General features: G+C 39.6%; 1 protein-coding gene across 1 annotated transcript in view; it reads right to left on the bottom strand.

Moving 5' to 3' along the window:
- DEUP1 (deuterosome assembly protein 1) overlaps positions 1-7433 on the bottom strand; it is a 66732-nt gene extending 59299 nt beyond the window's left edge. The window contains 1 exon segment of the mRNA XM_056328642.1: positions 7390-7433. Coding sequence (XP_056184617.1) covers positions 7390-7433 — 44 coding nt within the window.
- Positions 7434-14581: the final 7148 nt, after the last annotated feature.

Here is a 14581-nt window from a genome sequence, read left to right as displayed (position 1 = left end):
TTAATATTTAATTTTGATGGAAATAACCATTTTTCACCATCAGAAAGAAAGAAATGGAAAAGCTAAATGATGCCTTCAAATGTAGGTGGAATCTCACTATCTTAAGTTTGCCTGAAGTCAAAATCAGAGTATTTAGCATATTCTAGACTATTTGCCTAGCTTACATGATGTTTGATATCCTCTTACTCTTCCAGGGATGAACTATCAAATGAGCACAAATTGAGTTGAAGGTATCCAGGCCCAAACCTCTATGGACAGAAGTAGGAGAAGCTGAGTATTAAATTGCATATGGGCACAGGACTTCCCACTATGGGCACATAATGATGGAAGCAGTTTGTTGGAGAAAGTTCTTAAACAGCTGGCTTGAAAGTGAGCCACAATTCTTAATTGCTAATTCAACTTTTACACTCTGTTTTCCCCTTCTGTTTGTGGAAAATGAACTTAAATAAAAAGGCAACTTTTAAGTTTTTATTCTACTAGGAAACACAGAGGTGAGTACATTTTGAAAAAGAACTTGTTTTGGGGGGATTGTGTGGTGGATTTCATAAAGATTTGTACAGTACCTGCAACATAAACATTAGATTTTTTCCCAAACTTCTGAGGTTAAATTTGGAATACATGTCTTACACTACAACTTCATTGTCAGTAATAAACAATGTTTTACAGTGTTGCTTTAGGAATATTATGTGTCCTAAGTAAGAACATAATGATAGATGGTTAATTTTGGTATATTAGAAGGGCCATCAAAAACTGAAAGCAGTCAAAGTTGCTCTCTTGGTTGCCTTGTTATACTGCCCCTTATATAGGAGCAGTATACTAATTGAAAAAAAGGAAATTTTGTCTGGACAGTGTCAAACAATGTTTAAATCAGCTGACATATACCATTTAGCAGATATATACAGAGTATCTGAACTTTAGTATGGCGATTTCTTCATTCCACATCCATTCCAACTTTATATTTGATGATGAATATAAAAATTTGAACTAAGAAAGATATAGATTATAGAAAAAAATGGCTCTGGATACATTCTATGCAAGAAATTTCATTACTCCTTCTACACTCAAAAACCTTTTATTTGTGGAAATTACTATTTCACATCAAAATAATACAGCCCTTCTAGGGTATATGATGGCTTTTTTTCCTGAAGTGTTTTGGAGAATATATTGCCCTGTTAACCTCAATTGTTTTATGAATTCATTTTATGCTAGCTTCTCTCAATCTGTAAATTTACAGCTGGCATTTCAGATTTGCAATGATTTATTTAAAAGTCAGAATCTTTCTAGAACTCATGAACCTATTAAACTTTCAGTAAAACATCCTGTTAGAAAAAAATTTATGTCATAATTAAATAAAACTGTTTACTGAAATGTTCCTGAACATTATGTTTTCCTGACTTACTGCTTCTTATCCATTTAACCTAGGATTCTAGAGTTTGGGAAAAACATAAAGGAGAGTATATGCTCCTGTCTAATTCCTCCCCATAAAATACAGGTGAATCCAAAGCTGCTTTTAGACTGTTACAAAGAAAATGTAGCTATTGGACAAATTGCTTAACTACGTATATGAGCCCATAAATTTTCAATAAAACTTAATTTTCATTGAGTCATATGGAAAAAAGAGACTTTTCTATCACTGTCATTAATTACACATCACAAAAAAATCTGTTATTTGTCAGTCATTAAAGACTCCAATTTAATCTGAGTTTACTTAAATTGAGATACTGGATCAGAATTAGTGCAGACAGTATTTTGATAAAAGCCTTTAGCAGACTTACCACTGTGTAATGCTTGCTTCATGTCATTTATTGAAATATTTTCTTTAATCAAATTCATTTATTTTTTGAAAATACCGTATCTTCTAAGCATTTTTAGTATGGTCAGAGCTCATAGAATGTTGGATGTAGATATTTTTATACGAAGTATGAAAAGGGGCATGTATCTCACTGGAGTGAAAGAAAACCTTTCATTGACTGTTTTTATCCAGTGGAATAATGTGTTAAATTTTTAAACTTGCGAGAAGTAGCATCTCTTTCATTTCACTCTCTGTAAACATTTACTTTCTGCACCATTTTTTTTAGTGGCATCTGTTATATGCATATCCTGTGCTCACATGAGTTAACTGTTGATAAGCTTTTCAACTTCTTTTCCACTTCAGTTTTAGAATTTTTCTAATACTTTTCTTGTTAGCTGTTCTGGTTTTAATTGCTTTACGTTTTTTCTAAACAAGAGATTCTATTTATAAAATACCCTAATATATAGCTTTATTACTTTCTTTAGAAAACATACTTTTATCACATATTGGAATGTACTGAAATATGTCATCTTTTTCGTCATTGCAACCATATCTTGGCCATAAAAAACTTAAAAATCTCATTTACAGTCTTCAAATCACTCTTTTCAATAATATGATCTGGTTATTGTGAAAATTCCTGCACTTTTCCCTCTGCAACAATTTGGAGATCAGTGTGTCCAATAATTGTAATATCTAAATGAAGGTACAAATAAAACCAATGTCTCCACTGTCAACTCTCCCTTATCTCAACGAGTTATACTGTTAGTAAGTTGTTAGTGGTATACTTAATTTCTTTTCACTTTTTGTATCTGTCATAGTGACTACTCATTGTACAACTGAAGTTTAATCTGCATTTAATTTCCGTTTCCTCATACTATTGCAGAATTTTCAAGTGTCTTTTTCTTTTTTTTTAATTTTGATTAGAAGACTGTATTGAACTTCCTGTCGATAAACCCAGCAATTTTATTCTTTCATAAATTTGTTAACTATCCTTCCTATTACCTAAACTAATGCAAAACCAGCATTGTGATCTATTACTTTTCATTATAATAAATTTAGCCTTCTGATAAACAAGTTTCTTCACTTCAAAATAATTCAAGAATGCTGTGACTTGGTTTTGAGTTATGACATGCTCCATTTTCCTTTTAATAGTATTATTTATCTCACTGACACTTTCCCTAAAAGTAAAAGTGATAGCCACTGGCTATAATTTAATTGGTTCTTTAATTTTAAATAAATTAAAAGCTATGTGTTCTCTTGATTGCTGATAGTATACACCTCTGTCTGCACATAAAGTGCCTCTATGATCGCTAATCAGTTAGCAGTCATTCTAGTATCTCTATGGCATGACAGTTCGTTAAAATGAGCATAGCTATTTCCTTAAAATGAGCATAGCTATTATTTTATAAATAATTGCCAAAGAGACAGTCACACAGCGACAGAAGTTGATACAGTATCTGAATAATGTAGCAGGAACCTACAAAAGCACAGCAGTACGCCTGTAACCACTCCATCCTAGGATGTGTTGGAGAGGATTTCAGTACCCCAAATTAGCACAGAATGTCATTTTGTGTCATTACATTTTGGCATATGTTTTTGGGGGGACATTGCAACCAAGAATGTACCAAGCAATTAGGAGCTCTACTTTAGCAGAACTGCTCTTAACAAAACACACAGCCATGTGCTCAGAGGTAACATCCCTATTGCCAGTGAACCTTCAACTGTGGAGAGTGCTGCCAGCACTTCGCTGAACAACAGTAAGCTAGCTAACATGCTCCTTTACTGTAAATGACTGTGCAAACCAAGCCTTCACTTAAGCAAATGCTTTTACTCCTGGTAGTTAATATCACAGTCTTGTGTGAATGCTAGCATGAAAATGCTTCCTTTCTTTTCTAGTAATCTTTCACATCCCAGCTGTTCAGGCAGCTCTCCAGATGTCTGCCCTCCCAGTGCCCATGCAGACATACTGAAGTTGTCCGTAGGTTGTTCTGTGAGTCATGCTGGTCCCACATACTCTGCATTTCATACGCTGTATGCTCAACTTCTGACTGCACTACACTAAAAAGAGTACTGTAACACAGGTATGTGTTTATAGAATATCTTTCTTTGGTGCTTAAATGGTGCATAACCCTTGTTTTGATAATTATTACAGGAAATTGGAGCAAATTTGTTACATTTACAATATAATTAAAACTCAACGTGATTTTTTAAGGTAAAATTCTTTAAAACTTTTATATCAACAAATCCTTGAAACTTCAACATTATCAATGTTAAGCTTGGAAAGGCTTTTTAAATACACACAAATTTTAATGTCTTTTTAATGTTAAAACTGGTAGAAATGCCATTTTAAAGTTTAATATGAGACACAGAATAATAATAAATAAAGTGCAAGCAAGTAAGTACAAAACAAAAATACCCTCCTCCCAAGTGCCTCAAGCTTATCTCAAAAGAGCATTAATGATGCAGCAAACTTTGATTCCCTCTTGGTTCAATATGAAATGGGTTTTTAAAAACAGAAGATGAAGCAATACTGCATCAGGACTACTTTTTCTTTAACACTGGTATAAGGACCTATGCCCTTACAGCCTCATGTGATGTCAGATGGCAACACATTGGTGAACCACCAGCAATGACTCAGCTATCTGGTTTCAGCCTTCAGAAATAGGTACTTTCTTTTTTGCGTGTCACAAGGATCATCTAAATACTGTTTTGCAAGTGCAAATGCAACCTCTAGTCTGGATCATTAGGGCCCCCTTTCAGATCCACCATGGCTGGTACCATTACCTCTTAAGTTTCACCTGTCTCTTTCAGACCATCCTACACAAGGCAAGTTCCGCAGCTGTTGCTAGAAAATCTTCTCTCTACAGTTTTGCACGTTTCGAACCACCAATATATAAAAGGGAGCTGCTGAAGGAAAAATCCCTTCTGAAATAACTTCTCAGTCTATCTTCATCTTTGCTAATTCCTTACCTAGATCCTCTAGGTACCCCTACAGCTGAAAAAGGAAAGACTGACACTGTAGATTACTGCTGCTGTTCTACTACCAGAACTACTCTGGATCATGGCTGTGGTATTACAAACAGATCTGCATAAAGATGTATTTGGCAGTTGCCCCCCACCTGCTAACATAGAGGTACTAGTAGCTGCTGTTACTATTATTTTAGTCCATTCAGTGTTTTGAAGAGTTCTAACTATCCCCCTCAGAATATGGCAAATCATATTGTATCACAATCATGACAATTTATTTTGTTTACTGGATATGGAAAACTTTGGTATCTTTTGTTTAAGATGCCATCAGGTAAACAAACACACAAAGAACAAGTCTTCCCATACAGCAAAGAAGTATGCATATGTTTTTTTACCTATATGCATTCAGCATTCCCACCTTGTTGGATATGTACATCGAATGGATTCTTCATACATAGAAGTAATGACTTGTACTTAAGCAAGTGGCAGCTTTTTTTTTTTCTTTGGTTGCATTTACTTTGAAACAGCTCAAAATACTTAAAGGTATCTCATTTTTTAAGTGTTGTGGGCAAGCTCTTACTCTTATTCTATCTCCATATTGGTGAAAATAGAGATGATTCATATTCTGCTGTCATTAATAACTATTTATCTTCATGTAAAGTCTAGATGTTTCCAAATTTAGACAAGCCAAGATGGATAATAATTTTTACCAACTCCAGGCCTTTATCACAAATGATTTTTGTACTAGTTAGAGCTTTCTAGCTCTATTTATCTGTCTTTTGCTTTAGAGTTGGGCACAGATCCGTATTTTTCTGATTGTTTCATAATAGACATAGAAAGAATATTATTGTCCATATACCTTAGAACAAAGTTGTAATTTAGAAACTGACAATTAAAAAAACATTTGGTTCATACTGTCAGTCTCTACCTCATGCCTTCTTCCCTTATTACTCAGGTTTGCTGACAAATAGGAAAATATGTATGACAGTATTTATGCAAACACAAGCAAAACCTATGCAGAACAATGTTAAAGGTTTCCGTCTTACATTAATTAGTTTTTGGTCCTTAACCCAGCTTCTAGAGCTGATATTTATTCATTTTATCTTCTTAAAATTTACTTTAAATACAGGAAATATATAAATCAGTTGTGATAAACAGTCCATTGGAATCTTCTACCCCAAAGTTCCATTATATGAACCACAACTAATTTATTTAACAATTTATGATTTATGAGTTCTTGCAGCTGGGATGTAATTGTCATGATTTACACCACTATTATTCAGCCATCTTCCCAAATCTTAAAGCTGTCTGCATTATCTCTGGAATACTGTCAGCACAGGCTGAAACAAATGTCTCCTATTATTGAATGTGTATTCTAAACTACTCTTTCAGATTCTTTGTATAGTTAATGGAAATAAATAGCTACCAAGAATACCCAGTTTATGACGGGACAAATCACTCTCTAGATTCATCTGCAAAGAACTGAAATTTCATGTATGTCAATTACAACAAAGGTAAGGCAGAATCTGAACTCTTGAAACAGACTTCTGATTTGTTAAAAATGTCCAAAGAATAGCATTATTTAGCTTTTTTTAAACATTCAAGTTTTTATATGACGATATTTACCAATCAGATCAGTAATTTAAAAAATGCCCCTCAAAGCCAAAAAAAGGGCCACATTGTTCAGAATACAATATTTTACTGCAGCAATTTTTGTCATGAAAAGTGCACACATTATTCTTCAGTACAACAGAGCACACTTTCAAATCCTATTAAAACTTTCTTGGGCCAGAATAAGGTGTGATAGAATATTTGTGTTTCTGTTATTTTAAAGAAATTTTACACTTAATATGCATAATATTACCTTGGACAGCTTCTTGGTAATAATGATACAAGAAACTGTTTTATATGAAAAATAGGTAGCAAGTTTATTTGCAAATTATGATAGATAAATATTCTATTTAGCTCGTTATATGGAGAAATACTTTTTATATCGCTGTGTTCCTTGAACAGGCCAGATGGGATCAGGTCCTACAGAAAATCTCATCCATGTTTACACTTCTTTAGAAAGATTTTGTGCTGTACTAATATTTTTTAGATTAACATCAAAAGAACAAAACTTGGATTCTGTCAAAAAAAGATGATTGTGTTGTGATGAAAATGCACTTAATACTTGGGAAGAACAATTGCGGTTATTACCTGTGCAAAATAAGACTAGGGCTTTAGCAATTAATAGCTTCGTTTTTAAGATTTTTGAATGCTTTAAGAGCTGTGAAATGTAAGTTTATACTGCTGTAGCCTAGCAACTTCAACTATTTTTTACAACAGTTCAAAATAACATTTCTTAACATCTTAATGTAACCCCACATAGCTTTCATTTTCCCCCCTCTTGTTCAGGTATTAAGATTTAAAAAAATTAAATAACTAAAAGAAACAGTCAGTAGATTATTAGCTAAAACAGTGATGTGTTGTCTTAATTATCAGTAACTTCTCCAGTTTGTATAGAAAGCAGAAGAAACTGAGAATCACGTTTGCTTCTAAAATCATTAATATTGTTTCACATTTTTAATAAACCCCTGTAATTCAATTCCATTCTATATTCAACTCCCAGACAGTAAGTCATTACTTACTTGGTGACAGCTTGCTCCTGAAACACTTCTAAGTCCTCCTCCATATTACTGATTGTTGTTTTAACCTGTTGAAACAACAGCAATCTTAAATGTGTGCATTTACACAGCCAGGTAGTGCATACTGGATAGTTCTATGCTTTCCTTTCCATTTCTGGGATTCTCCCACTGCAAAGAAATGTAGTTCTAATTACAGGCTGGAATGGGCAAGGCAAAAACATCTCAAGTAAGCTCAACTCGGTGTCAGCAGCTCCCACACCTGGTGCAGCACTGAGATAGATAGGGGTGGTGCTGGCCTGAGGGTAGCCCTGGATTTCCATGAGGAAGTTTGTTATGGATCATTTCCTGTTGTGTGATGTCAATGATTTGACAAGACACTCTAAAACATATAAACCTAAATTTGTCATAGATCTGTGGCTACATTCATCAACCATTTCTCATACCTTCACACACTCTAATTAACCTATACCCGGGCTATAATTGCTTTCAAACAGAGTTTTTTGGACTCCTATTGACTATTTACTCCATTGCTTAGCAGATACGGTGCTGAGACACACGGCCTTCAAGTACATCAGCAGAAAGATCATAACAAGACTGTTGCTGGGACCAGTCTGGTTCTGTGGGTCCAGCAGGACGCAAGGATGTGGGGCAAGCCTGGCTGCATGCAAGAATGGGAACCAGCCACATTATGGGTGACAGAGAGGCATGAAACAGCCCCAGTTCCTCATGGCAGGGAGCAGCAAGGCTGTCAGGGGCATGGGTACCTGTATATACAGATGTGCGGACACTGCCACAGGGCACTGCAGCCTTAGCTCCACAGGGACCAGGCACCTGAGGTGACACTGCTGCAGGGGCACCGGCTCCACAGGGACCAGGCACCTGAGGTGACACTGCTGCAGGGGCAGTGTGGCTCTAACAAGGACCAGGCACCTGAGGTGACACTGCCGCAGGGGAACCGGCTCCACAGGGCCCAGGCACCTGAGGTGACACTGCCGCAGGGGCAGTAACAAGGCCCAGGCACCTGAGGTGACAGTCACAGGACCAGCCGGCACCTGAGGGGACACATGCATCGGGGCAGCCTTGCCTACGCCGAGCACCTGAGGAGAGCGGGACGGCCCCGGCGCCCCTCGCCCCCCCGCGGCGGTGCCGCGGCCGCCCCCTCCCCTCCCGTTACCTGCCGTGCTCCCCCCGCCGCTCCTTTCGCACCCGAAGTAGCCACGGCCGCGGCGTGAGCTCCGCAGCCCGCTCCCCCCCGCTCCCCCATCCCGCCCCAGCTCCCGCCCGCCACCGCCCCGGTCCGCCGCTCCCCGCGGCCGTTGTGGACAGCGCCGGGCGGCTTCTCCGGTCGCCGCGGTAACGCCGAAGGGCGGCAGTGCGAGGCGGGAAGGAGGGGGAGTGGGGTGGGACCGGCCACCGGGGCGGTGGGGCAGGGGGCGAGGCCGGGCGGCGGCCCGAGGGGCGGACACGGGCTGGGCGCTGGCGGGGGCGGCGCGGAGCTGCCGGAGGGCTGAGGCGCGGGCGGCGGGGCTGGGGCAGGGCAGCGGGGGCGCCTGCCGGGGCGGGGGAGGGGGGAGCGAGAGGGGGCCGGCAGGGCGGGAGCGGCGCCCTGTCCCTCGTGTCTGGCGGGGCGCTGCGTCCCTGCGCTAGCTGCCCGGGGGCCTGAAGGGAGCTGGCGAGGATTTCTCCTCAGGAAATGTCACCCGGGTAAAAAGCACGTACTCTTGCTTTAACATGATCTAAGGAATCAGTAGGCAGGGTGTTTTTTTCTTTTCTTCTTCTTTTTTTTAATAACTTTTCTTTTTTCTTTTTTATTTAAAATACTCTTGTTACTAGATAATGAAAAGGCTGAACGTGACACTGCTGCAGGGGCAGCGTGGCTCTAACAAGGGCTAGGCACCTGAGGTGACACTGCTGCAGGGGCACCGGCTCCACAGGGACCAGTCTCCTGAGGTGAGACTGCTGCAGGGACAGTAACAAGGCCCTATGCGTTTGAAAAATGGTTTCAACTGGTTTTCAGATTATTGTGCGAACGACCTGGGTTTGGCTGACACTCCTGTTCACATTTTTGTGGACTTTACTGTCTTAGTCGGCAGCAAAACACTTCAAAGAACCACACGAGTTCAACTTTTTACTGTAATAATTTGCACTTCCAAACTTAGGTAGTGTTTATAGATCTCTTCAAACACCAGGGAATTTTTCTACCGGGACAGTACAATTCACTTTGTATTTATGATGCTGAAATTGCGTGGAGTGTTTTTGGAAGCTCCTGGTCTATTTATGTACGCTAAATTTTGAGCTTTTGGTTTGTTTTGCTTGGACTGTTGACTTGAATTGGCCACGTGAACTGCATTTTTAATATCAGTTCCAAGGAATAATCTGTTTCATTTGGTTCCTACCTACTGTGCAAAGGTTTTCATGTCAGCAGAACTGTTTCAAGATATGAATTCTGAAAAAAAAAAATTGAATGGAAGATTAAAATAAAATTATATGCAGTGTTTCAGGAAAGTTCCTGATAAAGTTTGCTTACGCACTGTAGAAAATAACTGACAATTTGCCTTGTAGTTTTCTTAAAGATTACTAAAATGGGTTTTAGTTTTGCTTTATGCTTTTTTCAAGGCTGTATTTCATTTGGGGAATATCCCAGGAGCTTTCTTGGTCAGGCAGCAGCAGCTGGGTGAGGGCAGGTGAGCCCAGAGATGAGAGTAATGGTGGGGTGTCGGGCAGTGCTCTCTTCAGCACAGCACAGTCCCGCAGCACCCAGCCAGAAGGGCAGACTGGGGACAGGGACACTGACCAGGGCCTGCCACAGCCAGGGGATGGCCGGGCCAGCCTGTGGTGATGGGCAGATCTGAGGTGACTCCTCCAAAAGGCAAGTCGGCACAATTAGGAGCAGCGAGGTGTGGTGCCGAGCATTGCACAGCCCTGAGCTGAAATGATGCTCCTGAGCTGAGGGCACAGGCCCCCAGCACAGCATCTCACAGCATCTACATCTTGTAGCAGCCTTGACCCCAGGTTATGGCTGCACCATGTCAGAGCCAGCCTTGAGGACAGGCAGCCAAACCCTTAGGGAATAGGGGAGGATGCTGAAGAACCTGTTGCTGCACTCAGAGGCCTGAAAACATTTTCTTCGTTATGCTGCTGTAATTACACTTTTTTTTTCATTATTTACTTACTGTAATAGAATTAATGTGAAGAAATGACACTGAAATATTTGACTTTTGATACCTGAAATGTTTCAAATATAATTTCTTCTAATTTAAATAGTGTTTTAAGATTATTTTTTTTAAATACTGAAATTTAGGGTGATTTATTTTAAATATTTAAATTTCAGATGATATAAAGTATTATGTACTAGTAATAATTTTTCATGTAACTGCTAGTAAATTCCCATGTGTTCATCTGCAGCAACTGAAGTGAACTTTTCAGCCATATTCCTAGCGCATATATTTTAATTTCCTCCCTGTCTCATCCTGTCTCAGTAGTAATCACTTATTCAGAAGTTTAACTTCCATCTGTCATGCCCAAATAGAATTTCAGGGGGACAAGTTAAAAAAGTACAGAAAAATAATTTTAAAATTACATATCAACATTTTCAAAGCTTTTTAGAAGGACAATTCCACTGCCATTAGCCAGAGTTGTGTTTCTAACTCCCTCGTGTACCTTTAAATAACTCATTCACTGTATTAAAAAAATCCCATATAAAATTGTTGACATTTTCTCTCTGCTTTTGCTCATCCACATCATCTTTTGACTAGAGGTTGTTTTATGAGATGCAAAACTTTTACTTGTTGCCTTTAGAGAAAATGCTTATACAAATTATGACTGCCAGAAGAATAAAAAAGGAAACTACTTTCAAATCAGCTTATAGATTAAAATTAATGGAAAGCTATAAGCATATTTCTGCAGAAAAAAAGGAGGTAGATCAGGGCAGGTACACAACAGGGTGTGACCGAATGTCAAATAAGGCAAGGTACAACACTGATATTTGTATATAAACAAGGAGAATTAGCTAGGAAGATGCCTTGCAAGGGATTCTAGATAGATAGGACCATTGGGCTATGATTAATGGGATGAAACTGAACAAGTCAAAATGCTGGATCCTGCACCTAGGATGGAGTAATGATGGGCACAAGTATAGACTGGGAGAGGAGTGGCTGGAGAGCAGCCCTGCAGAAAGGGCTCTGGGGGTACTGGGCGGCAGCCGGCCCCGTACAAGCCAGCAGCGTGCCCTGGTAGCCCAGAGGGCAAATCGTGTCCTGGGGCACATCGAACACAGTGCAACCAGCCGGTCAAAAGGGGTGATTGTCCCGCTGCATTCAGCGTTGGTGCGGCCTCACCTTGAGCACTGTGGGCAGTTCTGGGCCTCAGAATTTAAGAAGGGTGTGAAGGTGCTTGAATGCATCCAGAGGGGGGCAACAGCGCTGGTGAAAGAGCTAGAAGGCACGTCCTGTGAGGCGTGGCTAAGGACTTTGGGCTTGTCTAGTTTGGAGAGAAGGAGGCTGAGGGGTGACCTCATTGCTCTCTGCAGCTCCCTGAGGAGGGGAAGAGGAGAGGGATGTGCTGAGATCTTCTCCCTGGTATCCACTGACAGGTTGTGTGGGAATGGTTCAAAGCTGCACCAGGGGAGGTTTAGACTAGGCATTCAGAAGCATTTCTTTACCAAGGGTATGGTCAAACACTGGAACAGACTTCCAAGAGAGGTGGTTGATGCTCCAAGCCTGTCAGTGTTTAAGAGGCATTTGAACAATACCTCTAACAACATCCTTTAACTTTTGGTCAGCCCTGAATTGGTTGGGCAGTTGGTTTAGATGATTGTTGCAGGTCCCTTCCAACGTAAATCTATTCTATTCTATTCATTTCTACTCATTTCTATTCTATTGTATTCCTATTCCTATTCTATTTCATTTCACTGTCACAGCTAGCTGGTAGCAAGAGAGTATAGGGAAAGCCAAGTAATGATGCAGGGGTTATAACGTTCTATACCTTCCCAACAGCATGTGCCTTGCTCAGTCTGGTCCTGGGATACATGCACCAAGGTGAGATTAACAGCTCCAGTAGAAAAACTGGAAGAAGCAGTGTAAAGAGAAGTGTTGATCTCTTAATATCTGCAACTTTGAATTTATTTTCTGCTTTTTCTCTTTTATGTTGCGTTGCAACACGTTACTGACAGGTATCGTGCCATCAACAGCATACATGCCACAGACGTTCCTGTTTTGAAGATGACCATGGAAAGTGTCTCATCACACAAGACGTGTTTTGTCACTGGTGGGGACTTTACATAAAGTTGTCGAGCTCTTCTCATTTTCCTCTCTATTTGTGAAGCACATAGATATTTTAACAGACTTTGTTGAGAGGAAACATTAATTCTGTTAAAAAATCTATTCCATGACCAAATTGTAATATGAGATTTTAAAGAAGTCCTAAGTAAAGCAGAATGCTTTTAGTTTAATAATACTTCTGAGGGTTTGGTACATTTCTAATAATAAATCAATAATATACAATTCAGTATAGCATATTTCCAGAGCAGAATAAAAGAGGTGGTGTTAAAGAAGTACATAATTGAGATGTAATTTAGGATACCTATTGGTTATCCTTCCTAAGTATTTGTCACTTGAATTCTTCAAGTTGTATTATTTTTGTAGTGTAATACGTGATGGTAGGTAAAAGCTAAGTGGATTTGTGTATTTAACTTGAAATACAGTTTTTATTTACAGGATATATTCATACCTTACCTTGCAATCTCAGATGACAAATTTGATTGAACATTCTGTTGTAGTAGGCTCAGTGTAGCTGTCACAAAAAGCACACTAATTTCTTTAGCATAGAAATCACATACATTATTTAGTGATATTTATGTGATGGATTCATAGCAGCTCTTTAATAGTTTAATAATTACATTCTGTATGTTATTTTGGATGTTTATGAACATATGAACTTAATTTGCGGTTGTGTTAGAAGCTCTGTTAGAGTGACAGACAGAAAGGAAAAGGAATAGCTTAGTATAAGCCATCCATCAACAAATATGCAGAAGTCACTGAGAGACAATAAAACCTATGAAAAAATCCCTAAGACATAAGCAATAAAAGAAGAATGACATTTTAAAAAGAACCTTTGCAAGAGGGATTTCCATTTGTGAAAATTAGACAGGCATAAAATCTGCCTGAGGATTCTGAAGGTGCCTAACTAATTTGCTGGCAGGAGGTGATAAATCCTGACATAATACAGACACAGAGGCGGAGTGCTGTTTCTAAATATTTTGTTTCTAGTTTAAACTGAAGACTACTATTTTCTTAAGCAGTTTATAAGATCACTGAAGGGAAGAATAGAAAGAGCTTGGATTTAGTTGGATTTGCCAGGTAAACCAAGATTGCTAAGTCATAACTGTAGGTTGGAACCTAGTCTAAAAGTGGAGAATTGTAAGAATTTATCCTGTAATAGGAAACCTGAAAATCAAGGGTAGTGCTCTGAGAGAATGCAGAAAGGGGATAAAGTTGCCATTAGGTCTGTTGCTGTGATGATTACAAGTTCATCTTTCTGTGTCAATCTTTAATGACGACTAAGAAAAAAATCATAGAATCATGGAATTATTTAGGTTGCAATAAAGCGTTAAGATCATCGAGTCCAACTGTTAACCTAATGTTACCAAGTTCACCACTAAGTCATGTCCTTAAGTGCCACATTTACACATCTTTTAAATACCTCCAGGGATGCTGACTCAATCACCTCCCTGGGAAGCCTGTTCTGACTCTTGACCGCCCTTTCAGTGAAAATTTTTCCTCATCTCCAATCTCAACCTCCCCTGGCACAGCTTGAGGCAATTTCCCCTTGTTCCTCTCACTTGTTACTGGGAAGATGAGACCAAAATACACCCCACTACAGTCTCCTTTCAGGTAGTTGTAGAGAGTGATTAAGGTCTCTCCTCAGCCTCCTTCTCTCCAGGCTAAACCACCCCAGTTCCCGCAGCCGCTCCCCATCAGACTTGTGCTCCAGCCCCTTCCCCAGCCCCGTTGCCCGTCTCTGGACACGCTCCAGCACCTCAGTGTCCCTCTTGCAGTGAGGGGCCCAGAACTGAACCCAGCATTCGGTGCGGCCTCACCAGTGCTGAGTACAGGGGGATGATCCCTTTCCAAGTCCTGCTGGCCACACTGTTGCTCATACAAGCCAGGATGCCATTGGCCTCTTTGGCCACCCAGGC

The sequence above is a fragment of the Falco biarmicus genome, chromosome 2, assembly GCF_023638135.1.
Source record: "Falco biarmicus isolate bFalBia1 chromosome 2, bFalBia1.pri, whole genome shotgun sequence".
NCBI lineage: Eukaryota > Metazoa > Chordata > Aves > Falconiformes > Falconidae > Falco > Falco biarmicus.
The sequence above is the reverse complement of the archived record's forward strand: the minus strand, read 5'-3'. Positions and strand labels throughout refer to the sequence as shown.